This window comes from Mycteria americana, unplaced genomic scaffold, assembly GCF_035582795.1.
Source record: "Mycteria americana isolate JAX WOST 10 ecotype Jacksonville Zoo and Gardens unplaced genomic scaffold, USCA_MyAme_1.0 Scaffold_44, whole genome shotgun sequence".
Taxonomy (NCBI): Eukaryota; Metazoa; Chordata; class Aves; order Ciconiiformes; family Ciconiidae; genus Mycteria; species Mycteria americana.
Genome location: NW_027445631.1, coordinates 1,111,338 through 1,139,055, shown reverse-complemented (window position 1 = coordinate 1,139,055; position 27,718 = coordinate 1,111,338). Strand labels below are relative to the sequence as shown.

Below are 27,718 nucleotides of genomic sequence, written 5' to 3'. Positions count from 1 at the left end.
GTTGTAGAGAGTGATAAGTTCTCCCCTCAGCCTCCTTTTCTCCAGGCTAAACAACCCCAGCTCCCTCAGCCGCTCCTCATAAGACTTCTGCTCCAGACCCTTCACCAGCTTCGTTGCCCTTCTCTGGACTCGCTCCAGCACCTCAATGTCTCTCTTGTAGTGAGGGTCCCAAAAATGAACACAGTATTCGAGGTGCGGCCTCACCAGTGCTGAGTACAGGGGCACGATCACTTCCCTAGTCCTGCTGGCCACGCTATTTTTGATACAAGCCAGGATGCCATTGGCTTTCTTGGCCACCTGGGCACACTGCTGGCTCATATTCAGGCGGCTGTCAACCAACACCCCCAGGTCCTTCTCTGCCGGGCAGCTTTCCAGCCACTCTTCCCCAAGCCTGTAGCATTGCATGGGGTTGTTGTGATGCAAGTGCAGGACCCAGTAAGGGTCTTCACCTAAAAGACAATTTTGTGTGAAACTCAGTATTAAAAAAAGTAGTTTTATGAAATTATAATAAAGCAGTCCTCATTGCAGAATACAGTTTCATTGAGCTGTGGAACAAATGTCTTCAAATTTATGGCCACTTCTAACAAACATTCACTGATGCATTCAGAGAATATTTTCTCACAGACCTTTCATGGTAATCTTCAGTCTTCAAAAAAAGATGTAAAAATATTCATAGACCCTCAAATTCTCTGTACTACTGATGACAAATTATGGTGTTTTGGGCGCTTAGGGCAAGGAACTGCCTCTTAGTTCTACTGAAGGAAGCTGGACACAGAGAAGAGGGGGGAAAAGTGGTATTTTTTTTTTCCCCATAAAACATTGGAATAAATCCAGAGACCCAACTTGTTCTTATGAAATATTAACATAAAGAGGTTGAACAGCCATCTCAAATGTGCAAACACTATGCCAAATAGCCTCTAGAGAAATTTGGTTTATATCACTAAGATCTTCAAAAGGAAAAATCTGTATAGAACTGATTATAGCATAGTCTTTAATATATCCTATAACTTTCAAGTAAAGCTAAGCATCCTGCCATATAGCTTACTGTTAAAACATACTAACAAATCAGGTGGAAGTGTGGTAATTGTTTATGAGACTGTACAGTCTCTGGAGCAGTGAATGTGTCTTTTTCTTATCCTGTAAATTACTTTGCAGTCTTTTAGGAGCCATAAAAATAAACAAGAGACCATTACTCATATCAAAAGTGATCTTTCAAAGAGCTGTAGAAAATATACTAATAAAACCTAACCTGGAAAATAATCAAAATTTTGCTATAGCTACTTGTGAGAATTAATAGATCCCTCTTTACAGCAACACCATGTGGAACAACTTCCATTATAATAAGGGTGGGAGACATAAGAACTTCTGGACTGTAAAAAGATCTTAACCATTACGTAAAGAAATCAATTTACAAGAAATAACTTTTCAGGTACTGGCCTTCCAAACCCAGAGTCCAGAGATGCAAACAAATGGTCAGGCCTGTGGGAATAAGAAAATGGCCACTTGTGCCAATCAGATGCTCATTGGTAGGGATGGCTCTAAAACCCAACAGCCTTCTCTGAGGAATCACAAGATATACATTTTATTTTGCCTTTTAACCCAGTAAGTTTTCAGCTTGTGAAGAAATGGAAAGGAGGCAGGAATAATATGCACATTGGAACCTGCTTCTCTCAACAGAAGAACTCAGTTCAAAACCCAGAGAAACAAGACCTTAACTAGAGAGATGAAGAGATCTCCTTAGGACACTGTGAAGAAAAAAACCCCCATTCTACAGCAAAGAAAAAATTTTGACTCAGAGCATCCATATGAATGATTACTCGTTTCACGAGATTGCAAAGCACATAGAAGCTTTCCTCCAGCAAAAGTAATAGATATCTGGAAAAGAAACATGGGGGCTTTTCTGCTTCAAATAAACTATTCTTACTGAAGTGTCTGCAATATGAATAAGCTAGCACCAGTGGTGGCGGTTGCATTATTTTTGTCACAGTTGGAAGCATGAATGCATACAGCCACTTCCCCAAGAATGAATTAGATTAATCTCAGATCAGTGCCAACTGGAAGCTGCAATGTGAATCAGCTCCGCTTACTACACAAGGCAAGTAGGATATAACTTTATTTCATTCATATGAGGAAAACAGTATTTCTGAATATCTGGCTACTAGAAGGATCCATGTTTTTGCCAGTTTTCTTAGCTCTTCTCAGAAAGTATAGGTTTAATTTCTTTATTAAACATGGTGGTTCCACAACAATAAGGACTACCAGGAATCACTGCCACTGAAACCTCAGCTCCCCTCTTCAAAGCTGTACAGTGAGACAGCAGGAGACTAATATCTAAGTTGTCACAATGATGTGGAGTGAAGAACTGGAAGACAAGGACTCTGGATGGGAATACAGGCACGGCTGTAGGAGTCACTGCCTATCTCCTTTTTAAGAGTCATAGTTAATGTTGGGCAAATAATTGGGGTTTTTTTTCTTCTTTTAGAGCATATCATGGCTAATCCCGCTGTAGGCAACTAGCAAGCAGCATACTTGTACAACAGCATGAGAAGTCACAGATAATTAGTCAAATAAAGACTGTATTGTTCTTTCCCACTCACTGCCTGCTCCAGGTGACATGTCAAAAACATGTTCTTATTTGGTAGTTAGTTAGATGCTCTAAAGAGTTCTTTTTAAGTATCAAAAACTGGTATATTACTGAAGCAGTTTGAGGTCAGTGTACCTACAGACTTACATGGCAGCTAACTGGTAACAGGTGGAAATCCACAGCCATCTATTTGGAAAGCTTCCGAGTTGATCATGCCTGGCTTTTCAGCATACCCATGCGGTAACAAATAAATAGGAAAGAGCTGAAGAATTTGGGTTCAGATAGCGGCATACAGCTGTAGAGATTTCTAAAACACAGATTCTCCTCTACTAAGAAGCACAAAGTTTTGGAAAGAACGCTTCTAAGTTTACTGACTGGTTTAGATGAAATTGCATCTCAGCAATATATTAGAAAACTACTTCCTGAATTTCATCACAAAGTTTCCTTTTAGAACCAGATAGACAAAGATTGACTCTTATTAACACTCCTGGCTGGCAGATTATCTCAATGTCAAACTGAAATAATGGTCATTATCACAAAAGAATGAAACAGTAAACTACCAGGAGCCACAAAAGAATCATGAAATGGAGTCAGTCTCAAAAGGGAAAGGGAGAAAAAAGGAGGAAGAGACAAGCAAGAATGTGTTCACGTCATCAATCTTATGGGAATCATATGGGATGATTTCAACAACTCAATGGCAAATATCACATGGAAGAAAGATAGGAAATAATATGAGGTTATTTTGGTTGCATCACAAATTCCTCATTGATAGAAGAAAAAGGTGCAACAACAAAAAAAGAAAACAAAGACATAACAGTATTTAGGAACACCAGAAGCATGTAGTGACAAAATCAGAAAGACTGAAGTCCAAAATGAGTTTCAATTAGCAAGGACATTAATAAGGCAGCAACAACACATTTTATACCACCAAAGAGCTAGAGTTCTACTATTAAATGGAAAAAGACTGTAAAGGAAAGAATGTCAAGTATGAAGTCTTAATGCCTACTTTGTTCCCACCTTCACAAAACAGGAAAAGACAGCATTATTATTTAAATGCAACAACAGCAATACACACAGTAATAGGAAACAACAGGTTAAAGAATACTTATAGTAAGACAGCTGTACTACAGTTGAGAGGACTTGATGATATTCCCTCAACACCGCTAAGAAACAAGACAAAGTATTTTCTGAACCTGAAAGGACTGAAGAAAGTCTAGTACATGTCTTTTGAAAAGGAAAAAAGAAATGGTCCGGGGTTTTACAGTCCACTCAGAAATAATCTCTGTCACGATGAATGTTCACTTTTTAGGATCAGACAAGCCAAGAATATAACATTGACTCTGCTTCTTAAGAACAGATCACATTAATTCTACTTCAATAAAATCAAATTTCCTTCTCTGACAGAACAACTAGTGGTGGTAGAAATGAGGAAAGCAGACCTTGACTTTAGTCAGGCTAGGAAGCATGCCCTCAGTGTAAATCATCATGGCCTCCATGAAGAATGGAATCCAATGGCTGTTCTGGCTGCAACATTACGGTGCCCAAAGTATGGTAGTGCTGAGACCTGTTTTGGTGCTAAGGGCAGCTTCAGCACTGGCAGAGACTGTGATCAAGCTGCTGACACCAGGAGGTGTAAATTTGGATGTCCAGCATGGAGTCAGCAGTAAATTCATTACCTGTCCAATGCCACTCTGTCCTGGTTTTGGCTGGGATAGAGTTACTTTTCTTCCTAGTAGCTGGTACAGTGCTGTGCTTTGGATTTAGTATGAGAATAATGTTGAGAACATGCTGATGTTTTGGCTGTTGCTAAGCGGTGTTTACACTGGTCAAGGACTGTTCAGCTTCCCCTGCTCTGCCAGGTGCCCAAGAAGCTGGGAGGGGGCACAGCCAGGACAGCTGACCCAAACTGACCAAAGGGCTGTTCCATACCATATGGCGTCATGCCCAGTATAGAAACTGGGGGGAGTTGGCCCGGGGGCAGCGATCGCTGCTCGGGGACTGGCTGGGCATCGGTCGGCGGGTGGTGAGCAATTGCATCACTTGTTTTTCTCCTGGGTTTTGTTCCTCTCTCACTCTCGTTGTTTTCCTTCTCATTACAATTTATTATTTTGTGTGTGTGTGTGTGTGTTCCAGTTATTAAACTGTTCTTATCTCAGCCCACGACTTTTGTTACTTTTGCTCTTCCGATTCTCTCCCCCATCCCACCAGGGGGGAGGGTGAGCGAGTGGCTGGGTGGTACTGAATTGCTGACTGGGGCTAAACCACAACACACTGCCTTGCAAAAGCTGGAGCCTGTACTTCTGAATGTCTTGCCAATGCATATGTGGAAAAACACTAAGCTTTTTCTAAAGCGTCCCATTTTACCACCAACCCCCAAGTTCAGAATGGCTTTCCTTATGTATTTTGGAGGCTGAGTCATTGCCTTTGAATACTTTGCAACTCCAGAGCTGCAGATAACACGGCTATTGACTATGACAACTTTTATGCAGTTCCTTTTTTCTTTCTGTCATTTTCTCTGCAGAGAACATGAAAACTGCTTGCCTGCTTAACAGTGCACTGAATGGTGCAGGCTCAATCAACATCAGAGTACTGAGGCCACCAGGAAAAGTAACTTTCAAAGGTGTGCTATTAAATTTCACTTTTCTAAACTTCTGGGTCCAATAAGATGACAACTAAGGATCCATCTGAATTGGAAAGTTTCCCTTCCAAAATGGGCAGCTACTATGCTGATTCCTGGGAAGAATCACACCATCAGCTTTGAGTTTGCTATTCATGTTGGGAGAGAAGTTCTGCACAAGGGACCAAAGTGAAAGAACTCAAGGTATTTCCCTTAAAATAAAAAAATATATTAAAAAAAATTAAAAAACACCAAAGATACTCTACATAGTGTAGGTACAGAAATTTTCGGCACACATAACTTGATCCTGCAAAACATCACGCACAAAAAACTTTCATCTGCAGTTTGCACCCATAGGTCAATTGCACACAATTTGATATGATCAGACCTACCAACTAACATATAGCTGCCAGCCCTATTACACCTGTCTGCTGAATTTTCACACATCTGGCTAACCTGCTGGAAAGCTATAAGCATTTGCCTGCAATCTCTCCTCAACTCAAGCATCCAGCTACAAGCTGCAGTCTATGCAAGACAAGTTTGTTAAGCTTCAAGTCCTCTCTCAAACTACTGAGGGGATAGTCTACTGCACAAACATACATATTTTACAACTTTACAGATAATTTGTTTAGACTCCAAACTGGAAATTACTGGAAATATTTTCTTTCAAGAAGTAAGGCATTAAAAAATGCTAGTTTCAATATCCTACCAGAAACGTTTAGTGAGAATACTTTCCAAACAGAAAGAATTTCACTAGTGGAAGGAAGATATTTGACAATCTGGCAAACAAAGAGTTTTTCCACACAAAAAAACCAACCAAACCAGTAACTTTAAAATCCTGTAGCTGTGAAGCTATACTACCAAGTGTGATGAGCAATCCAGAGAATTTTATTGCTAAATCACCAAATTGCTTCTACTTGCTGGTCTTACAAAGAAAGAAAGCAGACACTGGACAACAAGGATGAAAGTATTTGATTCCACACTGATGATTGATGTTTGCTGGAAAAACTGATATGATATTGTATTTTTTCATTATTAAAACAAGAAAAAATAAGCAAACCACTTCTGGGACAACCTCTGGCTGAGCACTTCTTAATTCTAAATCAAAATTTAAAAGATCCAAGCATCAAAAAGACTGAAATTCTACCATGTGTAGGACACAATTCAGATTGGCTATTTTGCTCTTACCAATTATGAATGCATTTCTGTATAGTGCATATTCACTTCAGAAAAAGTTATCTTATCTTAGATTTTGCTTTTGTGTGTCCCTAGGATCCCAAATTATATTTTCTCAGCTCTGTAAGTAGGGATTACTAGAACTACTAGAATCTCAGTTGCCTTTTGAAGGCATAAACAAATGTAGTTTACAAATTAACTTTGTTGACATTTTAAAAGCAGGCAAGTCAGGAGATGTAGACTGTAAGCCACTGTCATAATGCCAAGATGGAATGCTGCAGTGCGTACCCAAAGCAGCAAAACAGTAAACAAACAGAAGACTCCAAAAGGCCATGGTCAGGTTTTAAGATGGGGAAGGAGGAAAACAAAAACAAACAAAACCCCCCACAAATGGGGTCTTGGTGGCAAAACAATTTAAGCTTCCAGTGGCTTATGCTCCAATGGGCAGATGCACTGCAACACTGCACACCTATTAATACAGCTGCATGAGTCCACACCTGACTCCAGCTATGGAAGCACATTTGAAAGCACTAATACCCATAGGGAATACCAACAGTGGCATATCAAGCATAGCTAAAAAGTACTACTGTTAGCTTGTCAACAAAGAAAAAGATAGTGAATATATCTTAAAGGACTCAAAGCATTACAATTAAAATTGCAAGGACTTTAGGGATGGAGTTAGTTTTCCTAAGGAGAGCTTCAAAACACATTTTCCAAAACATGATCAGTGATAAGGCATTTTACCTAAACATCCTCTGTAATAATAGTGCAGAATAAATGTAACACTCAGAAATGTTTTATTTAAATATAAATACTACTTTGTCCACTATTCAGGTTCAAACTACTGCTTGAGCAGGTTTTTTAATTTCTTCTCGGTGACTTTTTAAAAGAGTTTTGATCAAGCTATTTCTTCAGAACACAGAAAAACTTACACAACTTACACATATTATTCATTTCTCATTTAAATATTCAGCAAATATTTGTACAACTTGAGTTATTTATATGGTATTAAAAAGATCTGATCTTAAGCCAGAAAGCTATGCACATATACCCTGCAATGGTTATGCTATTCCATGTTTCATATATTATCTTCATCATCCTTTCATTTTCTCTGTTTGTTACCAGGAAAAAAAAAATTAGTCTTGAATTACTCTGGAAACTCTTAGGACCAGACACTTTATTACATGGTCTTATTGCTCAGATCTGTCTGCTATTTATTATCATAATTCAAAAAACTGAGAAAATACTCAAATGAACGTTGTGTGTGATACAATTGTGTGCTTGTGTGAATGTTTAAGTTACTGTATAAAGTCTTGTTTGAAAAATAAATGAGATCATGGTATGCTTCTGTATGTACATCAATCTGCATAAGAGAGGATGAATGTTTATTATTTTAGAAATTGGTTTATTTTATAAATACATTCAACAGGTATTTCTGTAACCCACTCTTTCTTAATCTTTTGAGGTGACAAGAAAAGCTAGCTGTTGCATTATTTTTGTCACAGTTGAGATGAACTTGTCTGATATCTAGCAAAACTGATGCTGTTCCTTTGTCATGTGGTTTTTGTTTAGTAAAATAATCTGCATCATGACAAATGCATACTTTTGAAATTGTTTATATATTTAATATTTCATTAGTGTATTGTACATTCATATTAAAGCACATGACAAATGGTTATAAAATACAGTAAAGCATATTTCATAGTAGTTGAAATGCTCTGTGAAATCCTGACCCACGTAGAGTTTGGCCACTGACTCAAAAGGAATCAAAATTCCATCATCAATGAAGACTGTCATAAAGCCAGTGACTGAATTCTAGCTTCTGAGTCAGGTTGAGGGGTTTGATAATATCAAAACCCTGTTGTTAGATTACAGGTCAGGTAATAGAGTTGCACTGCTTGTCCTGGTTTCAGCTGGGATAAAGTTGATTTCCTTCCTAGTGGCTGGTGTAGTGCCGTGTCTTGAGTTTTAGTATGAGAATAATGTTGAGAACACGCCGATGTTTTGGCTGTTGCTAAGCGGTGTTTACATTGGTCAAGGACTTTTTTTCCCAGCTCCCCATGCTCTGCCAGGCGCACAAGAAGCTGGGAGGGGGCACAGCCAGGACAGTTGATCCAAACTGGCCAAAGGGCTATTCCACACCATATGACATCATGCTCAGCATATAAAGCTGGGGAAGAAGAAGGAAGGGGGGACATTGGGAGTGATGGCGTTTGTCTTCCCAAGTAACCATTACGCGTGCTGGAGCCCTGCTTTCCTGGAGATGGCTGATCACCTGCCTGCCCATGGGAAGGAGTGAATGGATTCCTTGCTTTGCTTTGCTTGCGCACGCGGCTTTTGCGTTCCCTATGAAACTGTCTTTATCTCAGCCCACGAGTGTTCTCACTTTTACTCTTCCGATTCTCTTCCCCATCCCACCGAGGGGGAGTGAGCGAGCGGCTGCGTGGTGCTTACCTGCCGGCTGGGGCTAAACCACGACACTGCCATATCTAAAAACTGTAATTGTCAAGTACAAAAAGTACAGAAGGCTCACTTAATTAATTCATATTAGCAATTCAGAATTTTTAATTAGGTATGTGTTGTTCTTGATCTAAGAAAATTATTCTTGCTGTAGGTGTGTGTGGCCTAGTACACCAGACAAGTCATGTTTAATGCTAAGTAGGTTGCATTACCTGACCTAATATTTTTTTTTCTGTCTTTGCTTCTGTAAAAAAAAAAAGGAAGATTTAAGATTGTTTGATGGAGGAGGGAAGTACTTGGGCATGATTTAACGATTTCTGAGGTACTGCTGCCTCAACCAACTTACTTAGTTGCTAGTCATTCTGAAACACACAGGTTGACTCATAAAATTATTAGATATAGAAAGATTTGATTACTTCTCTTTAAGTTTCACAGTTTCTAATTGCAGTAGCGAAAAATAATGTCATGATTTTTTTAGGCAACATTTTTTCACGTGATGAGGATTATTTCACTGTTTGATTTGTCATAAAATTTCAGCATGTGCTTTGCTTGTTGTTGAATAAAACTAAATATATCATAGAATCATAGAATATCTCGAGTTGGAAGGCACCCATAAGGATCATCGAGTCCAACTCCCTGCTCCTTGCAGGACTACCTACAACTAAACCATATGACTAACAGCGTCATCCAGATGCTCCTTGAACTCTGACAGGCTTGGTGCCATGACCACTTCCCTGGGGAGCCTGTTCCAGTGACCGACCACCCTCTCAGTGAAGAACCTTTTCCTGATGGCCAATCTGAACTTCCCCTGAGGCAGCTTCATTCCATTTCCTCGTGTCCTATCGCTGGTCACCAGAGAGAGGAGATCAGCACCTCCCCCTCCGCTGCCCCCCTTGAGGAAGCTGTAGGCTGTGATGAGGTCACCCCTCAGCCTTCTCTTCTCCAAGCTGAACAAGCCAAGTGACCTCAGCCGCTCCTCCTAAGTCTTGCCCTCAAGACCTTTCACCATCTTGGTCGCCCTCCTCTGGACACACTCTAACAGTTTGATGTCCTTCTTCTATTGAGGCACCCAAGACTGCACACAGTACTCGAGGTGGGGCCGCACCAGTGCAGTGTAGAGTGGGACAATCACCTCCCTCGACCGGCCAGCTATGCCGTGCTTGATGCACCCCAGGACGCGGTTGGCCCTTTTGGCTGCCAGGGCACACGGTTGACTCATATTCAACTTGCCATCAACCCAAACCCCCAGGTCTCTTTCCGCGGGGCTGCTCTCCAGCCTCTCGTCCCCCAATTTGTATGTATACCCAGGATTACCCCGTCCCAGGTGCAGAATCTGGCACTTGCTCTTGTTAAATTTCATACGGTTGGTGATTGCCAGCTCTCTAGTCTATCCAGATCTCTCTGTAAGGCCTCTCTACCCTCGAGGGAGTCCACAGCTCCTCCTAGTTTGGTATCGTCGGCAAACTTATATGCAGCTGGACTTCATACATCTGCAATATACTGGGGAGAAAAAGACTAAGAGGATCCTTCTTAGATTCTATCTATAGTGCTATCCTGAAAAACAGTGCATATTAAGTTTTGTCTAACATGAACTCTGTCTAATCAAGCAAACTGAGTCTTGTCTGTGTCTGCCTATCAGTCTGTTCTTGACTATTTGTGTAAAAGAACAGTAAAACCAAAACTCCTTTAGATTAGTTATATTTTCTGTCCTGTGTTGTGGTGGTGTCGTGGTTTAACCCCAGCAACTAAGCCCCACCCAGCTGCTCGCTCACTCCCCCCTGGTGGAATGGGGGAGAGAATCGGAAGAGTAAAAGTGAGAAAACTCGTGGGCTGAGATAAAGACAGTTTAATAAGTAAAGCAAAAGCTGTGCATGCAAGCAAAGCAAAGCAAAGAATCCATTCCCTACTTCCCCTGGGCAGGCAGGTGTTCAGCCATCTCCAGGAAAGCAGGGCTCCAGCACGCGTAATGGTGACTTGGGAAGACAAACGCCATCACTCCCAATGTCCCCCCCTTCCTTCTTCTTCCCCAGCTTTATATACTGAGCATGACATCATATGGTATGGAATAGCCCTTTGGTCAGGTGGGGTCAGCTGTCCCAGCTGCGTCCCCTCCCAACTTCTTGGCCACCCCCAACCTACTTGCTGTGTGGGGTAGAGTGGAAAAAAGAGAAAGCCTTAATACTGCTGTGCAAGCACTGTTCAGCAATAGCCAAAACATTGGTGTGTTATCAACACTGTTTTAGCCACAAATCTAAAACACAGCACCATACAGAAAACACAGCACCATACAGGCTGCTATGGAGAAAGTTAACTCCATTCCAGCCAGACCCAATACATATATGCATATATTTTTGTATATACTGTATATATATTTTTATCAAGCTAGTGAGAGGAGAAGAATCTTTCATGGCTGACAGCAGGAACATGCAGTGACTCTCAAGGTGGATGCTGTAACTGCTTGCAATACTAACAGTGTTCATCTTAATAAAGCTAGTATGGGGCTATGGTTTGGATTTGTGCTGGAAACAGTGTTGATAACACAGGGATGTTTTAGCTATTGCTGAGCAGTGCTTACACAGAGTCAAGGCCTTTGCTGCTCCTCACCCCACCCCACCAGCGAGGAGGCTGGGGGTGCACAAGAAGTTGGGAGGGGACACAGCCGGGACAGCTGACCCCAACTGACCAAAGGGATATCCCACACCATATGGCGTCACGCTCAGCAATATAAAGCTGGGGGAAGGAGAAGGAAGGGGGGGACATTCGGAGTGATGGCGTTTGTCTTCCCAAGTAACCATTACGCGTGCTGGAGCCCTGCTTTCCTGGAGATGGCTGAACACCTGCCTGCCCAGGGGAAGGAGTGAAGGAATTCCTTGCTTTGCTTTGCTTGCGTGCGTGGCTTTTGCTTTCCCTATGAAACTGTCTTTATCTCAGCCCACGAGTTTTCTCACTTTTACTCTTCCCATTCTCTCCCCCATTCCACCAGGGGGGAGTGAGCGAGCGGCTGGGGGGGGCTTACTTGTCAGCTGGGGTTAAACTACTGTCCCGGTTTCGGCTGGGATAGAGTTACTTTTCTTCCTAGTAGCTGGTACAGTGCTGTGTTTTGGATTTTAGTATGAGAATAATGTTGAGAACACGCTGATGTTTTGGCTGTCGCTAAGCGGTGTTTACACTGGTCAAGGACTGTTCAGCTTCCCCTGCTCTGCCAGGTGCACAAGAAGCTGGGAGGGGGCACAGCCAGGACAGCTGACCCAAACTGGCCCAAGGGCTATTCCACACCATATGGCGTCATGCCCAGTATAGAAACTGGGGGGAGTTGGCCGGGGGGCAGCGATCGCTGCTCGGGGACTGGCTGGGCGTCGGTCGGTGGGTGGTGAGCGGTTGTATCACTGGGTTTTTTTCTCCTGGGTTTTGTTCCTCTCTTGCTCTCTTGTTGTTTTCCTTCTCATTACAATTTATTTATTTATTTTTATTCCATTTATTAAACTGTTCTTATCTCAGCCCACGAGTTTTCTTACTTGTGCTCTTCCGATTCTCTCCCCCACCCCACCAGGGGGGAGGGTGAGCGAGCAGCTGGGTGGGGCTTAGTTAGCTATTAATCGGCAGGCTCCCGTGCTTGCCATGGGGCCGGCTTGCCTCACTGTATATTAGAGTCTAGGGCTCGTTAGTGGCTGCCTTTTGCTTTCGCTGCTTGCTCTCCTGCTGTACTGCTTTATCATCTGGCTCTGCTGTGCCTGGGAACATGTTGATAACAGCAGTGGCCATGCGCCTGGGCTGGCAGATGGCCAGGGCATCGCTGCTGTTTCTGTGCTGCTGCACTGGACAGGCTGGAACTCCAGCGTGAACTCAAGTCAAAGGGACTGTGACCTGTGGATGAGTCCACGTGGGAGCAGGACACCCCAAAGCGTCTGTGCCCATGGATAAGCCCATGCCAGAGCAGGTATATCTTGAAGCGTCTGTGGCCATGGTTATGTCTGTGCCACAGCAGGTATACCTCTGAAGGGATTGTGGCCCAAGGATAAGTCCACGCTGGAGAAGGTACACCTCGAAGCATCTGTGGCTGTGCATGAAGTCCATGCTGCAGCAGGTACACCTTGAAGCATCTGTGGCTGTGCATGAGGTCATGCTGGAGCACCTCAAAGCGTGTGGCCATGGGTAAGCCCACGACAGACCAGGTACACCCCTGGAGGGACTGCAGCCGTGGGTAAGGAGCAGGTTTATTTCTGAAGGGACTGTGGCTGTGAGTAAGGCCACACTGGAGCAGGTCTATCTCTGAAGGCATTGTGGCCCATGGAGAAGGCCACGCTGGAACAGGAGCACCTCAAAGCCACTGTGGCTGTGGATAAGTCTATGCCGCAGCAGGTATACCCCTGAAGAGACTGTGGCTCATAGATAAGGCTCCACTTGGAGCAGGTACTCCCCAAAGGGACTGCGGTCTGTGGATAAGTCCAAGCCGGAGCAGGGGCAAGGGGAGGAGTTCATTGCAATGTTAAACCCGATGGTCTGGTCCAAAGGGACCAGGGGTGGAGACTGTAATGGAAATACCTTTACATTGTTGTAACCCAGGATTTGAGTTGCATGTTATGGGAATTACTATAGCAGATAAAGACAATTTAATATGACAGAAAAGGAAGGGAAAATAATAATAATAATAATGTATATGTTTTTCCCAAATAAGTAACACTTCCAGTTTTTAAATAACTGCAAAAACTGAGTGAAGGAAATTATATTAAATGGGTAATGAATATCATGAAAAAGAAAAGAAAGACAACAGTTGTGACTCATTAGTAAACTCTCCTGTATTCTGTATTAAATGTTCCCTTGAAACTAAATGGGACTCAAAAAATGTTTCAGTCCTCACTGAAAACACATTTTAAATGAGTTGGCTTACAAATCACTATACTTTCATGACAGAAAGACAGTGAAATCACAGTTACAAAACAGACTGTTTGTAAAAATCTTTATTGCTTGGCTGAGAATTATCTACAAGTCACAGTAAAATGTGGCTAACAGTCACAACAAAGCTTCTTCCTTTCCACCCTTAAATTCCAGTGAGTTTTAGCAACATGGGGAAGAAATCAACCTGTGCACATAGTGATCTACCTGACATATAAAAATAGTCTACCTTATTTTCAGTTTTTATCCTGGGTCCTGTATAAACCATGAATATTTGAGATTGAACACAGATGACTGACACAAATACTTCCACTCTGAATATTTTTGCCCAGTTTCTCTCTAGAATGAGCAAGCTGTATGCCATCTCTGTTTTTTCCAGTACTATAAATATACTAAGCAAAACAGGGCAGGAGGGAGGGTGCAGCACTGGAAAAGGTTATCTGTAGAGGTTGAGGAATCTCCATCCTTGGAAGTTTTCAAGACTCAGCTAGACAAAGCCATGGCTGACCTGACCTATCGTTCATGACAATCCCACTTCAAGTAAGAATTTGGACTAGATGACCTCCAGAAGTCCCTTCTATCCAACATTTCTATGATTTTATGAATGGTTTCCAAAGAACACATTTGCACCATCTTCCCCATTAAACTTTATCATCACATTTTGTTCCATGTCCTTCCTTCCACACCAAAAGCAAATCATTCAGATTTTAGTCCTGCCTTCATACATCCCTTCCATCATGCATAAAGCAAATCCTGAAAGTAGAGTTCCCTATGTGTCCAGAGATTACCTAGTATAATAAGATATAATCAGTCATAATACATATCCTAGCACAATAGGGTCCTGCTTCCAATTGTGGCATCTGACTTCATAACTGTTAAATAATAAAATTATTACTAGAAGAGAAATAGTAAGTATATAAATGTTTCACTATACAGCTACTTCAACAAAAAGAGAAGGGAAGTCAACTTAAGAACAGAGACAGCAGTGGAATTGCATCAGAAAAGAAGCTCAAATCTGCTCTTCCACTAAACAACTGCTGAAAACCTCTTCCCAAATACACCCTGGAAAAGGGTTTCCCAAAAGACTAAGTGCTGAATATCTTTCAGAACTGTCTCAAAGGTAGATGGGACAGGCCAGTCTAAACCAGAGAAAATGGAACTGCCTGAAAGGAACAAAAGCCAGTTTGAGAAGTCTTTACTGCTTCCTTTGGTAATTTGAAGTTCATACAACTACACACTCAGAATAATCTCCAGAGCCAGAAGCTCAGCGCCCTGGTGCTACTGTAGTCTAACAGTGTAGTCTAACAGGAGCTGGTGGAAGGCCAAGGCTTACGTAAAGCTGATAAGGGGGATTCAGGCTGGAAAGCAGAACGTCTAAACAAGAATTACTGTCCTTGGGAGTAAAGCACATCCTGGAGAAACATGCAAGCTAATTAAGATGTTTTGGGCACCATCTGAAACAACTAGCAGAAGTGTGATAAGAAGCACCCTCACGCGAACTATCCTCATTATAATACTAAAAGTCACACCCCTCGAGCTGGAGACCCCGGCCCAAGCAGAGAGCCCTCACCTTTGAGCGTGCGCAGAATATTAAAGTAGCACTGTCGCTTTAAGTTGAAATAAGAGACATGTAGACCAATAGAAAACTGCTTTGTGTAGTTGCTTATGCATATGCATAACTGGACTGTATAAATACTGTACCTGCATGACCGAACTGTGTGCTAGCCTTGTGGAGCTACCACCTAGCACCCATCTCTGCGCAGACATGACATAAAATACCTCTGCCCTGTGTGTATATTGGCGTCCCGCACACCGGGTAAACGACCTCACACTTGTGGGATAACACTACCATACAGATAAAATTGGATGCTAAAAAGCCTGTACAACTATTTTCATATTTCTATTCACTTACAGGTTGGAGAGTCTTAGAAGCATTCTATTTAATGAGATCATCTTAGCCAAGACTGCCTGAAATCTCCTTACTCAACAGGTAATGAAAATTTTAGGAAATCCATGTATTGCATTATTCCCTCATTTGTGAAGAAAAAAGCTTTTAGACATAGATTTTGGAAACAGTATTGTATGTTAAATAATTTTCAACATTCATTTTTTCAGAGTAGTTCACATTCTATATATTTTTAGTATTGAAATCAGTTATCAGGTTTACTATAAGGCATTCAGAGACTCCTCCTGGCACCATATTGGCTTGCCTTTACTATAAATACTATTCTTCTCACATGAGAACTGTGTTAAATTTGAAGTTAATACTTATATTGCAGCAAAATGTAAGAAAAGTTTTTTAATGGCAAGCAACAAGAAACAAAACTTTCCCAAATTTTCAAATATGTTGTTTGCACCTCCCTTCCCTGGGATTTTTCTCCTGTTCATTAAGTGAGTAAACAACCATAGCTTTGTAACAGTACTTAAACTTCTGACATTTTTTGACTGAACTCAGAATTTTTTTTTACAGAAGACATGCTTTTTAAATAACATTATCCCTGTTAAGATTTGGTACATCTGCATTGTTTAAGTTTCTTGGTGCTTATTCCATAACAATATACATCAAATGTCAAGATGACTTATTTATGTAGATTGGAACATCTTTTAACAATTAGAAATACAATATCTCATGGAAATATGGATTAATGTCATCTTGAAATGGATATCACAATCGTAAAATCAAGCCAATACAAAAAAGTTCCTATCCTTGAACTCTTAAGTTAGCTTTTGTGATGTCAATCTCAAATTTAATCATTTAATACAGTATCCTAAACTGAGTAACAAGTTCCCTCAATGCTTCTTCGATTCCAAGTATTTGTGTGTTATTTCTAAAAACACCTTCTCAAACCCAACAGGCAGTTCTTTAGGCTGTTGCTTTTGTCTTTCACGTGCCTTTCTCTCACATTTGCAGATAATAATGGAAGATTAGCCCTCCAAAGTGCTTTTTACATTTCATTCAAGGTGAACAATGCATAAAAATCTTTCTATGTGTCAGTGCTAACTTTACAACAGCAGGACTAAATTTCAAGCATAGTAAGCTGGAAATGAAGATTTACATGAGACACTTGGTAACAACTGGTTTTACTGAGCACTCTACTTCTCCAAAGCTCAATACAGTTTTGACCTGTCTGGTACCAGAATGGGTGATTATCTCCCATTTGTTCTAGGTGGGCTAACAGGTTACATTAATGCTTGCATGAGACTATGCCTTTTATATAAATAAATACATATATGCATACACACTGTGGTGGGTTGACCTTGGCTGGCCACCAGGTACCTGCCAAGCTGCTCTCTCACTCCTTCTCAACAGGATAGGGGGAGAAAAATACAACGAAAGGCTCGTGGGTCAACATAAGGACAGGGACATCACTCAGCAATTACCATCACACGCAAAACAGACTCAGCTTGAGGAAATTAATTTAATTTATTGCCAATCAAAATCAGAGTAGGATAGTGAGAAATAAGAACAAATCTAAAAGCACCTTCCCCCCACCCCTCCCTTCTTCCCAGGCTCAACTTCACTCCCAATTTTCTCTACCTCCTCCCCCCGAGCAGCGCAGGGGGACAGGGAATGAGGGTTGCTGTCAGTTCATAACACATTGTCTCTGCCGCTCCTTCCTCCTCACACTTGTCCTGGTTTCAGCTGGGATAGAGTTAATTTTCTTCCTAGCAGCTGGTACAGTGCTGTGCTTTGGATTTAGGATGAGAATAATGTTGAGAACACGCTGATGTTTTGGCTGTTGCTAAGCGGTGTTTACACTGGTCAAGGACTTTTCAGCTTCCCCTGCTCTCCAGGTGCACAAGAAGCTGGGAGGGGGCACAGCCAGGACAGTTGATCCAAACTGACCAAAGGGCTATTCCAGACCATATGGCCTCATGCCCAGTATAGAAACTGGGGGGAGTTGGCCGGGGGGCAGCGATCGCTGCTCGGGGACTGGCTGGGCATCAGTCGGTGGGTGGTGAGCAATTGCATAGTGCATCACTTGTTTTGTATATTCTTTTATCATTATTATTATTATTTTATCTTCCTCTACTGTCCTATTTAACTGTCTTTATCTCAACCCACGGGTTTTACTTTCTTTTTCCAATTCTCTCCCCCATCCCACCGGGGGGGAGGGTGAGCGAGTGGCTGTGTGGTACTTAGTTGCCAACTGGGATAGAACCACAACAATGCTCTTCCCCTGCTCCAGCATGGGGTCCATCCCACAGGAGACAGTCCTCCACGAACTTCTCCAACGTGGGTCCTTCCCACAGGCTGCAGTTCTTCACAAACTGCTCCAGCGTGGGTCCTTTCCAGAGGGTGTAGTCCTTCAGGAACAGACTGCTCCAGCGTGGGTCCCCCACTGGGCCACAGGTCCTGCCAGAAAACCTGCTCCTGCATGGGCTCTCCATGGGGTCACAGCTTCCTTCAGGGCACATCTGCCTGCTCTGCTGTGGGGTCCTCCAGGGGCTGCAGGTGGATATCTGCTCCACCATGGACCTCCATGGGCTGCAGGGGGACAGCCTGCCTCACCATGGTCTTCACCAAGGGCTGCAGGGGAATCCCTGCTCTGGCACCTGGAGCACCTCCTCCCCCTCCTTCTTCCCTGACCTTGGTGTCTGCAGAGTTGTTTCTCTCACATGTTCTCACTCCTCTCTCCCAGCTGCACAGTGTTTTTTACCCTTTCTTAAATATGTTATCGCAGAGGCCCTACCAACGTCACTGATGGGCTCAGCTTTGGCCAGCAGCGGGTCCGTCTTGGAGCCAGCTGGAACTGGCTCTGTCCAACATGGGGGCAGCTTCTGGGGTCTTCTCACAGAAGCCACCCCTGCAGCCCCCCCGCTACCACAATCTTGCCACGTAAACCCAGATGCAAAACTTCATCTATTTATCTATCTAAGATAAATTTATCTATTTATTTATGTATTTATCTATCTATCTTAAGATCAGATCTTTTTAATACCATATAAATAACTCAAGTTGTACAAATATTTGCTGAATATTTAAATGAGAAATGAATAATATGTGTAAGTTGTGTAAGTTTTTCTGTGTTCTGAAGAAATAGCTTGATCAAAACTCTTTTAAAAAGTCACCGAGAAGAAATTAAAAAACCTGCTCAAGCAGTAGTTTGAACCTGAATAGTGGACAAAGTAGTATTTATATTTAAATAAAACATTTCTGAGTGTTACATTTATTCTGCACTATTATTACAGAGGATGTTTAGGTAAAATGCCTTATCACTGATCATGTTTTGGAAAATGTGTTTTGAAGCTCTCCTTAGGAAAACTAACTCCATCCCTAAAGTCCTTGCAATTTTAATTGTAATGCTTTGAGTCCTTTAAGATATATTCACTATCTTTTTCTTTGTTGACAAGCTAACAGTAGTACTTTTTAGCTATGCTTGATATGCCACTGTTGGTATTCCCTATGGGTATTAGTGCTTTCAAATGTGCTTCCATAGCTGGAGTCAGGTGTGGACTCATGCAGCTGTATTAATAGGTGTGCAGTGTTGCAGTGCATCTGCCCATTGGAGCATAAGCCACTGGAAGCTTAAATTGTTTTGCCACCAAGACCCCATTTGTGGGGGGTTTTGTTTGTTTTTGTTTTCCTCCTTCCCCATCTTAAAACCTGACCATGGCCTTTTGGAGTCTTCTGTTTGTTTACTGTTTTGCTGCTTTGGGTACGCACTGCAGCATTCCATCTTGGCATTATGACAGTGGCTTACAGTCTACATCTCCTGACTTGCCTGCTTTTAAAATGTCAACAAAGTTAATTTGTAAACTACATTTGTTTATGCCTTCAAAAGGCAACTGAGATTCTAGTAGTTCTAGTAATCCCTACTTACAGAGCTGAGAAAAATATAACAGGTCAGGGGCTGCCCTGTGCCAGACACAGCCAGTTCCGGCTGGCTCTGCAACAGCCCCACTACAGGCTAAAGCTGAGCCCTTCAGCGAAGTTTGTGGTGCCTCTGTGATCACATATTTAAGAAAGGGCAGAAAATGCTGAGGAGGAGGGAAGAATGGAGGTAACAAGGTCATAGAAGTAAGAAATGCTCCATGGCAGAGCAGGCACACCCCCCGATGGGACTGCAGCCTGTGGAGGACCCACACGGGAGCATAGGAAAATAATATGAAGGAAGGAACAGTGGGAAGAACAGAGTGAGAAATAAGGAGCAGCAGAGAGCAACTTGCATGCACTGACCTCGATCTCCTGAGCTGCTCATTGTCTCACTGAAAGGACTGAGTGTAACCCACGGTGATAACATGGGGGGAGGAGAGGAGTCTGGAGTGAATTTGAGCCTGGGAAAGGGGGAGGAAAGGTGCTTTCCCTAAGTGTTTAAATGTTTGTCTTTGTTTCCCAATACCTAAAACAGTAATTAAATGTTTAGGTTATGTTCATTGGCAATAAATTAAGTTAAATTCCCCAAGTCGAGTCTGTTTTGCCCGCAATAGTAACTGCTGAGTGATTTCCCAGTCTTTATTTCAACCCATGAGTTTTCTTGCACCTGTTCTATCTACTCCAGCGCCCCCCCCCCTCCTCCAAGGGGGGGTGAATGAGAAACTGTGTGGGTGCTTGGCTGCTATTCAGGGCCAACCCACCACATTGGCTTTTTTTAATACATACTATATTGTGAGTGCACAATGGCCCGCTGAAGTCAACTGTCATACTGTGGATTCTGATCTCCACAAATTTACTTCGCTATAGTCATTCCTTACTGTCATAATCGATTCCTGCAGAACTATTCCTCCTTCAGTGGGGAATTAAACATTGCTCTAATAACAAGCATTCATAACAGCAAAGATATTGCAATATTGTATTTTTTTCCCAACCACTGTATATTTAAAACAGAAAAGGTAAAAAAAGATGGCAGAAATTTGTACTTGCAATAGTTACTTTGTTTTTAATTTGAGGAATATGCTTTACCAATTTGGTTGACCTTAACACCTCAGTGGATGGGAAACTTCCTCATAGTTTTGTTCCCAACTTCTCCTCTCTCACACATTTTTTTCATTGATTATGACAAGTGAATCATCAATGCAGCATAGACACTACTGTGCAAAACTATCCAAGCTCCTCTACCAGTCAGCCTCCAAATCTAACCACCAAGGACAGGGTATTAAAGTGTCATTAATCTATAATTAAAATATGCTTAACAGTTCTAATTGTGTTAATGGTGCATTTGTAACATAGTCTGTTAACTACAAATAAGGCAAGATCACCATTAGTTCACATATTATAGGATGCTGAGCCATCATCAGATTATGACAATTTGTGTCAGTATCTTAAAATTAAATACACAGTGTAAAATGATCACTTAGTTGATTTGTCTAATTTTTTCCAAATTTCTGTTCATAAGGCATTGTGGTATGGCAGCCTACTTTTAATTTTATGTGTAGAAATATTTTTCTGCAATAATTAGAAAATATTTTTAAGACAGACCTAGAAAACACTCAAGGAAAGAGGTTTCAGAATTATATAATTGGGGGAGTGTTTATATTCCTTCTTTATATTATATGAATGCCCCAAAGGAATGATAAACCCAGCTCAGTCAGCCTCCTGAGGATTTCATTGGTAAAAAGGAAATCAACAGATGAAGAGCTGTCATAGTAAATGTATCCCAAATTCTATTCCAACTCTCAAATGGAGTTCCAGAGTGCTGGAGTTCTCCATTTACATTATGAGAATATAAAAGAAGGAATGGAAAACTGTTACTGAACTTTTCTTTGGCCCTTGCAGGCAAAACACCACCAAACTTCTTGCTGTGTTTCAAACTGGAACTCAGTGGCATCAAAATCGGCATAATACTTTTGTCCCTTCTTTTTCTTTTGCTCTAGTAGACTAGATGATTTATATTTAACTTGTTCTATAATGCATAAGTGTTTACTACTGTAATAAAAAATACTTATTTCAGGATACCAAAATATCTAAAGAATAATCACATGTTAAATCAGTATGGTCCTGCCAGAAGCCATGGGATCAATTTCATCTACTGAACTGTCTTTTCTTTAGCATTGACAGGGTATGGTTATTTGGATAGCACGTATCTGTGATTCTATTTGGCCTGGGCCTTTGCAACTGAGACCAGGCTGCTGTGTCCATGGGGGAGAGAGGACATCCTTCATTCTGTATTAATATATGGGACAGTACTTTAACCTCTGAGATAGATTCCAGGAGTTTCCCATGTGACACTGAGTAATCACAGGATTAGACAGTCCTAATTCTAAGGCATCCTCGGAAAGCAAATGAGTTACTTATATATGATGGACTCCTGCATTTTTGAGTGACCGTCCTGCAGAAATATTTCTCTATCACATTCATACATACAATTAATAACAGCATGATAAAGATATATAAAACTTACATAGTCATGAAAGGCTTTTGCTTCACTTGAATGTTCACATGTTTCTCTTCTTTCTGGAGCTGCACAGTAGAGATCCCAAAATACACTGCAAGTTAAGTAGTAACAGATATGGTGAGAAAAATCATTGTAATTCTCAGATTTTATGATGTACACACACCACACATATATATGTGTGAAACAGACATAACACTTTCTAGCCAAGAGCTGAAAACACTTACCTCTATGAAAGAATTCAGCTTTGTAAAACATCTATGAGGAATCAAGTCTTGTTATCTGATTCTCTGAAGCAAGCAGTGCTTGTATTTCTTTAAAACCACTGTAGTATAAACCAAGAAGCTAGTCTAATATACAAGCTTTCAGAGTATAAAGCAAATTAATAAAGCTCTACATTTCACAGAATCACAGAATCATATAGGTTGGAAAAGACCTTTAAGATCATCGAGTCCAACCATAAACCTAACACTGCCAAAAACCACCACTACACCATGTCCCTAAGTACCTCATCCAAACGTCCTTTAAATACCTCCAGGGATGGCGACTCAACCACTTCCCTGGGCAGCCTGTTCCAATGCTTGATAACCCTTGCAGTGAAGAAAAATTTCCTAATATCCAGTCTAAACCTCCCCTGGCGCAACTTGAGGCCATTTCCTCTTGTCCTATCACTTGTTACCTGGGAGAAGAGACCGACCCCCACCTCTCTACAGCCTCCTTTCAGGTAGTTGAAGGGAGCGATAAGGTCTCCCCTCAGCCTCCTTTTCTCCAGGCTAAACAACCCCAGCTCCCTCAGCCGCTCCTCATAAGACTTCTGCTCCAGACCCTTCCCCAGCTTCGTTGCCCTTCTCTGTACGCGCTCCAGTACCTCAATATCCCTCTTGTAGTGGGGGGCCCAAAACTGAACACAGTATTCGAGGTGCGGCCTCACCAGTGCCGAGTACAGGGGCACAATCACTTCCCTAAACCTCATACCTCTTTTTTAGCCTCATACCTCTTATTTAACCTCATACCTCTGCAACTGCTGCAATTTACTACCACAAAGCACTGGAAGGCACAGATTCATACAGTAATACTGTGATGTTGTGAAAAGGCAAGAAAATTAAGAGAAAACTGGGAGTTCTTCCAAGTTCCAATACTGTCCTTTAAACAAAAGTTCCTAGAGAAACAAATGTATGGATAAGAGTAGGAAATAGAAGGGTATGCTATCCTATAGTTCTTGGTTAATAAAGAATGAAAGAGTAAAAGGAAATTATGATACTCCAATAAGTCTTCCCCTGCCTCAAATGGAGTTATACATGAATCGATTCTAACACACTGCAAGTATCTCTGAACTGTTAAGAAACATTATATAAGATATTTCATTATGGCAGGAATGTTAGCCTCAACGTTTCTAGAATGAAATTATCTACATGCTAGAACAATTAAAAGAATAAAATTTGGTAGTTTCATTTTGTTTCTTTATTGTTTTAGACTTAACCCTCTAACTTAGCCCAGCACCATAATTCAGAATTGTGGAAAATTTGACCACTCTGCTGCAGATGATCAAAATTAAGGATAACGCAGACATCAGAGATACAAGGAACAAGTACTCCTTGTCAGGCTTCCATCACTTAATTAAAAGCAGAAAGGTCAATAAAGAATATGTCATCTTCCACACAGCTGTACAAATTACATGGGTTTTTATATTCAAGTGGGACTACTTTACAACTTATAGCTTAATTCTTGTACAGAATTCTGGTATGGATGGTTGTCCATGTTCTCCATAATTTTGAACTCTTGCAAATGTAGCCATATCGTATATATTCAAATCACTGCTAAATAGCAGTCTCTTTTTGCCTTGGGTATTTTATACATACAAATGTGCATATATACATAAAACATATATTTTCTCTAGACACCAATATATATAAGTAAGGAGCATCATGCATAAAAAACTACAAGTCAGCTCTGTGTCCTACCCATATTCTGAGCTGAAAGAAATTACAAAAGCAGCTACTACAACTCCAAGCTCATGCTGATAGGACGAGAGGAAATGGCCTCAAGTTGTGCCAGGGGAGGTTTAGACTGGATATTAGGAAATTTTACTTCACTGCAAGGGTTATCAAGCATTGGAACAGGCTGCCCAGGGAAGGGGTTGAGTCGCCATCCCTGGAGGTATTTAAAGGACGTTTGGATGAGGTGCTTAGGGACATGGTGTAGTGGTGGTTTTTGGCAGTGTTAGGTTTATGGTTGGACTCGATGATCTTAAAGGTCTTTTCCAACCTATACAATTCTGTGATATACATTGCCTCTCAAATGCTAGTAGCTTGGGTTCAGCTAATGGCTTTCATATGCTATTCCCATGACTAAAATGTGCACTAAAGACTGAGGAAGCTCACATCTATTTGCAGAGTCTCTATATATTTCTTTCAAATGTAGTTATTCAGGATATAGAGAATGATCTCTTAAATGCACAATTTAATAAAAGATGGTAAACAAAGAAATGCAGGCCATCTTCTTTCAAAGATGCTGCCTTATCAATCCATTATTCAATATTTCTTTTCCTATATCTATATATTCTCCTATATCTAATTTTCTGTTCTTTCAACACTTTACAAGAAAATAGTTCTTGATACTCATCTTCATATCATTTTTACAATGTTCACCTGAATTTCTTGCCTCCAACCATTGGAATTCACAATGAACATATTCTAAAAATCAGAGGAAAAGAAAATTGACACTTACCACCACCAGGAGTGCAAGAATCCTGGGGGCTCCCCTAGTGTGATGTTTTTTTCCCATCTTATCTAAAGAGAAACAGTAAAAACAGTCTGTACTCTTTTTGTGATCACTGTGACTAAAAAAGCATTATGTAATTTATTCAGGTAGTAAAAAAGGAAGAATAAAAGATTTTGTAGTTATGAAAGGCTTTATCATCATCAGTCTGGGTGGCCATATTACTTACTTTATCACACTGTGGTGGGTTGACCTTGGCTAAGGCCAAATGCCAAGCCAGCAGCTCTCTCACTCCCCCTCCTCAAGCAGGACAGTGGGAGAAAATAGGATGGGTTGAGATAAAGACAGGAAATCACTTACCAATTACCATCATGGGCAAAACAGATTCACCTTGGGGAAAATATTGCCAATTAAAAAATAGAGTAGGATGATGAGAAACAAAATTAAAATAATACCTTTTCCCCCACTCCCCCTTTTTCCCAGGCTCAACTTTGCTCCTTCATTCCTTCTACCTCCCCACCCCCCACTCCACCCCTCATTGTCCCTGAGCCTCTGGGGGGTTATAGTCAGTACATAAAAATTCCTCTCTGCCACTCCTTCCTCATCAAACTTTTCCCCTGCTCCAGCATGGGTCCTTGCATGGGCTGAAGTCCTTCAGGAAAAAATCTGCCAGAGCATGGGCTCTCCATGGGCCACAGTTTCCTTCAGGAAAAATCCACCTGCTCTGACATGGGGTGCTCCACAGACTGCAGTGTGGATATCTGCTCCACCGTGGTCTCTTCCACAGGCTGCAGGGGAATCTCTGCTCCCATGCCTGGAGCACCTCCTTCTTCTCTGACCTTGGTGTCTGCAGAGTTGTTTCTCACTTATATTCTTCACTCCTCTACTCATCTAGCATTTTTGCCCTTTCTTAAATATGTTTTCACAGGGGTGCCACCAACTTTGCTGATTGGCTCAGCTGTGGCCTGCAGCGGCCGTTGTGGAGCTGGCTGGAACCAGCTGTGTCCAGCACGGGGCAGCCCCTGACCACTTCCCACAGAGGACACCCCTGCAGCCCCCCCCCCCCCCCCCCAACCTTGCCATGTACAACCAATACACACACTTATTAATTTAGCTGATGCCTCTTATTTTAGCAAAGCATGGTTTAGATTTATTTTTTAAAGATTTTGAATGCAATTTTATTAAGGATATATTTTGTATCTCTCCACCATTAAGACAGGGGTTTATTTAAGTTCAAAAATGCATAACAAAAAAGTGTTAAAAAACACCCCTAAAGTTATCTAAAATATTTTCCAAGAATAATTCCTAAGAAAAGCATACAAGATACAGGACTAATGCTACTGATTCAGAAGGTGGCAGTCTTCTCTCCACATCTGAAGTGAGCAAATGTTTTAGAATCCTTAAGTACTTTACTGTTAGAGGTAATGTGACAAATCTGACTAACATCAGAGTAACAACAGAGTTATAACCCATTCTCTCACCATGCAATGAAAATGTAAAACTAGTTTGGCTTGATTTGTCTGCACTGGCAAACTGTTGAATAGAGATATACTATCTATGCTTGCTTTCTTACCTGAGAACTCTGGTTTATTTAACACTGTTTTCAAAGGAAATGCAGTTGAAGAATTCTTACCTTTGACTTCACACTTTTATTGTTGATCAACTAACACATTAGACAACATAAACACACTGTGAAAGCATTCTGGCTCTCTGCAATTCTCTACAAGTGTTATATCTCAACCATTACCACACAATCATTTTATTAATGACATAGTCATCAGCTTGTCCTTAACTACAAAACTAAAGAGTTTGAACTATAATAAAGCCAGTGTGATTGTTTAAGGAACTCACTCTATCACAAATAACTTAAGATTCTGCAGAAATCCATACAATACTGTTAGGAAGGCCAGCTCATCTTAAAACAAGGCGGGAACCAGGGCATTCTATATACTCCAAATTCCTCCAGTTACAACTACACATAGCATTATTTCCTGCAAAAATTGATAAAAATAATTGTTTAAATACATACCATATTCTGCTCTAGAGACAGAAGTAATGGCAGATGAAAGGAGCATTATTTTAATGAAATGCTTAAACATTTTTAATATGAAATGTATATAAAGATATATATATATAAAGGTATATAAATGCTTAATATAAAAGGTAGACAGTGTTCATACTGCAAGAGGCACTGGTAAAACTGGGATTTTTTCAAAAGAAAATAAAACTTTGGTTCTCAGCTCCAACTTGATTTCCACACTGGATCTGACAGCCCAAGAGACATGAGGCTGCTGCAGCTCCACATCCCCAGGTCTAACCAGTAGTGAGGCTGAAGATGTATTCCCAGTAGGCATACGCACACAGAGCACACATATACACCACATATATACATATATACATGGCAGGCCACACAGATCACAGACAGACACTCAGAGCACACACATGAACATAGACAGCACCAACAGCCTCATCCTGCTCCTCTCTCTGGCTGAGCAGGATGGAGGTCCACTAGTCAGTACATATGTACAAGGTGGATCCCTCCAGCAACTGGTCTCAGACACTCAGTCTGCCCAGTAGCTGCCCCTGGATCTCAGTCTCCCCAGTTGCTGGCACCTGGACATATGAGCCCCCTAGGCCACAGACCCACTCCAGTTGCTGGAAATGATTGTCTCGCACATCCAGAGCTGGCTGGGACTCCCCTGGTCTCCCAGTAGCCAACCCCCAGTGGTCTCACCCTTAGAGACACACAAACATGCCTGGCTCCCAGGCCACTTCACCTACTTGCCAGCTAGTCCGGCTTGATCTTTGCTAGTGCTCATGCACTCACTTGCACACCCATACTCACTCCAGTTGTTAGCACCACAGACATATGGGCCTCTGATCCCTGGTCCCACCCCAGTGGCTGACACTTGGTTTCACTCACTCTGGTCTTTCCAG

General features: G+C 41.5%; 1 protein-coding gene across 3 annotated transcripts in view; it reads right to left on the bottom strand.

The window, feature by feature from the left end:
* LOC142403824 (single-stranded DNA-binding protein 2-like) overlaps window positions 1–27,718 on the bottom strand; it is a 231,851-nt gene that overhangs the window by 151,256 nt on the left and 52,877 nt on the right. For 2 of the 3 annotated variants that reach the window (XM_075490122.1, XM_075490124.1), the window contains exons 3-4: window positions 24,791–24,852; window positions 22,073–22,157 (exon numbers count right to left, since the gene is read on the bottom strand). In XM_075490122.1, the coding sequence (XP_075346237.1) occupies window positions 22,073–22,157; window positions 24,791–24,852 (147 nt within the window). Of the gene's footprint in view, window positions 1–22,072; window positions 22,158–24,790; window positions 24,853–25,141; window positions 25,172–27,718 lie in introns of all 3 variants that reach the window. The other variant, XM_075490125.1, reaches the window with a different exon arrangement.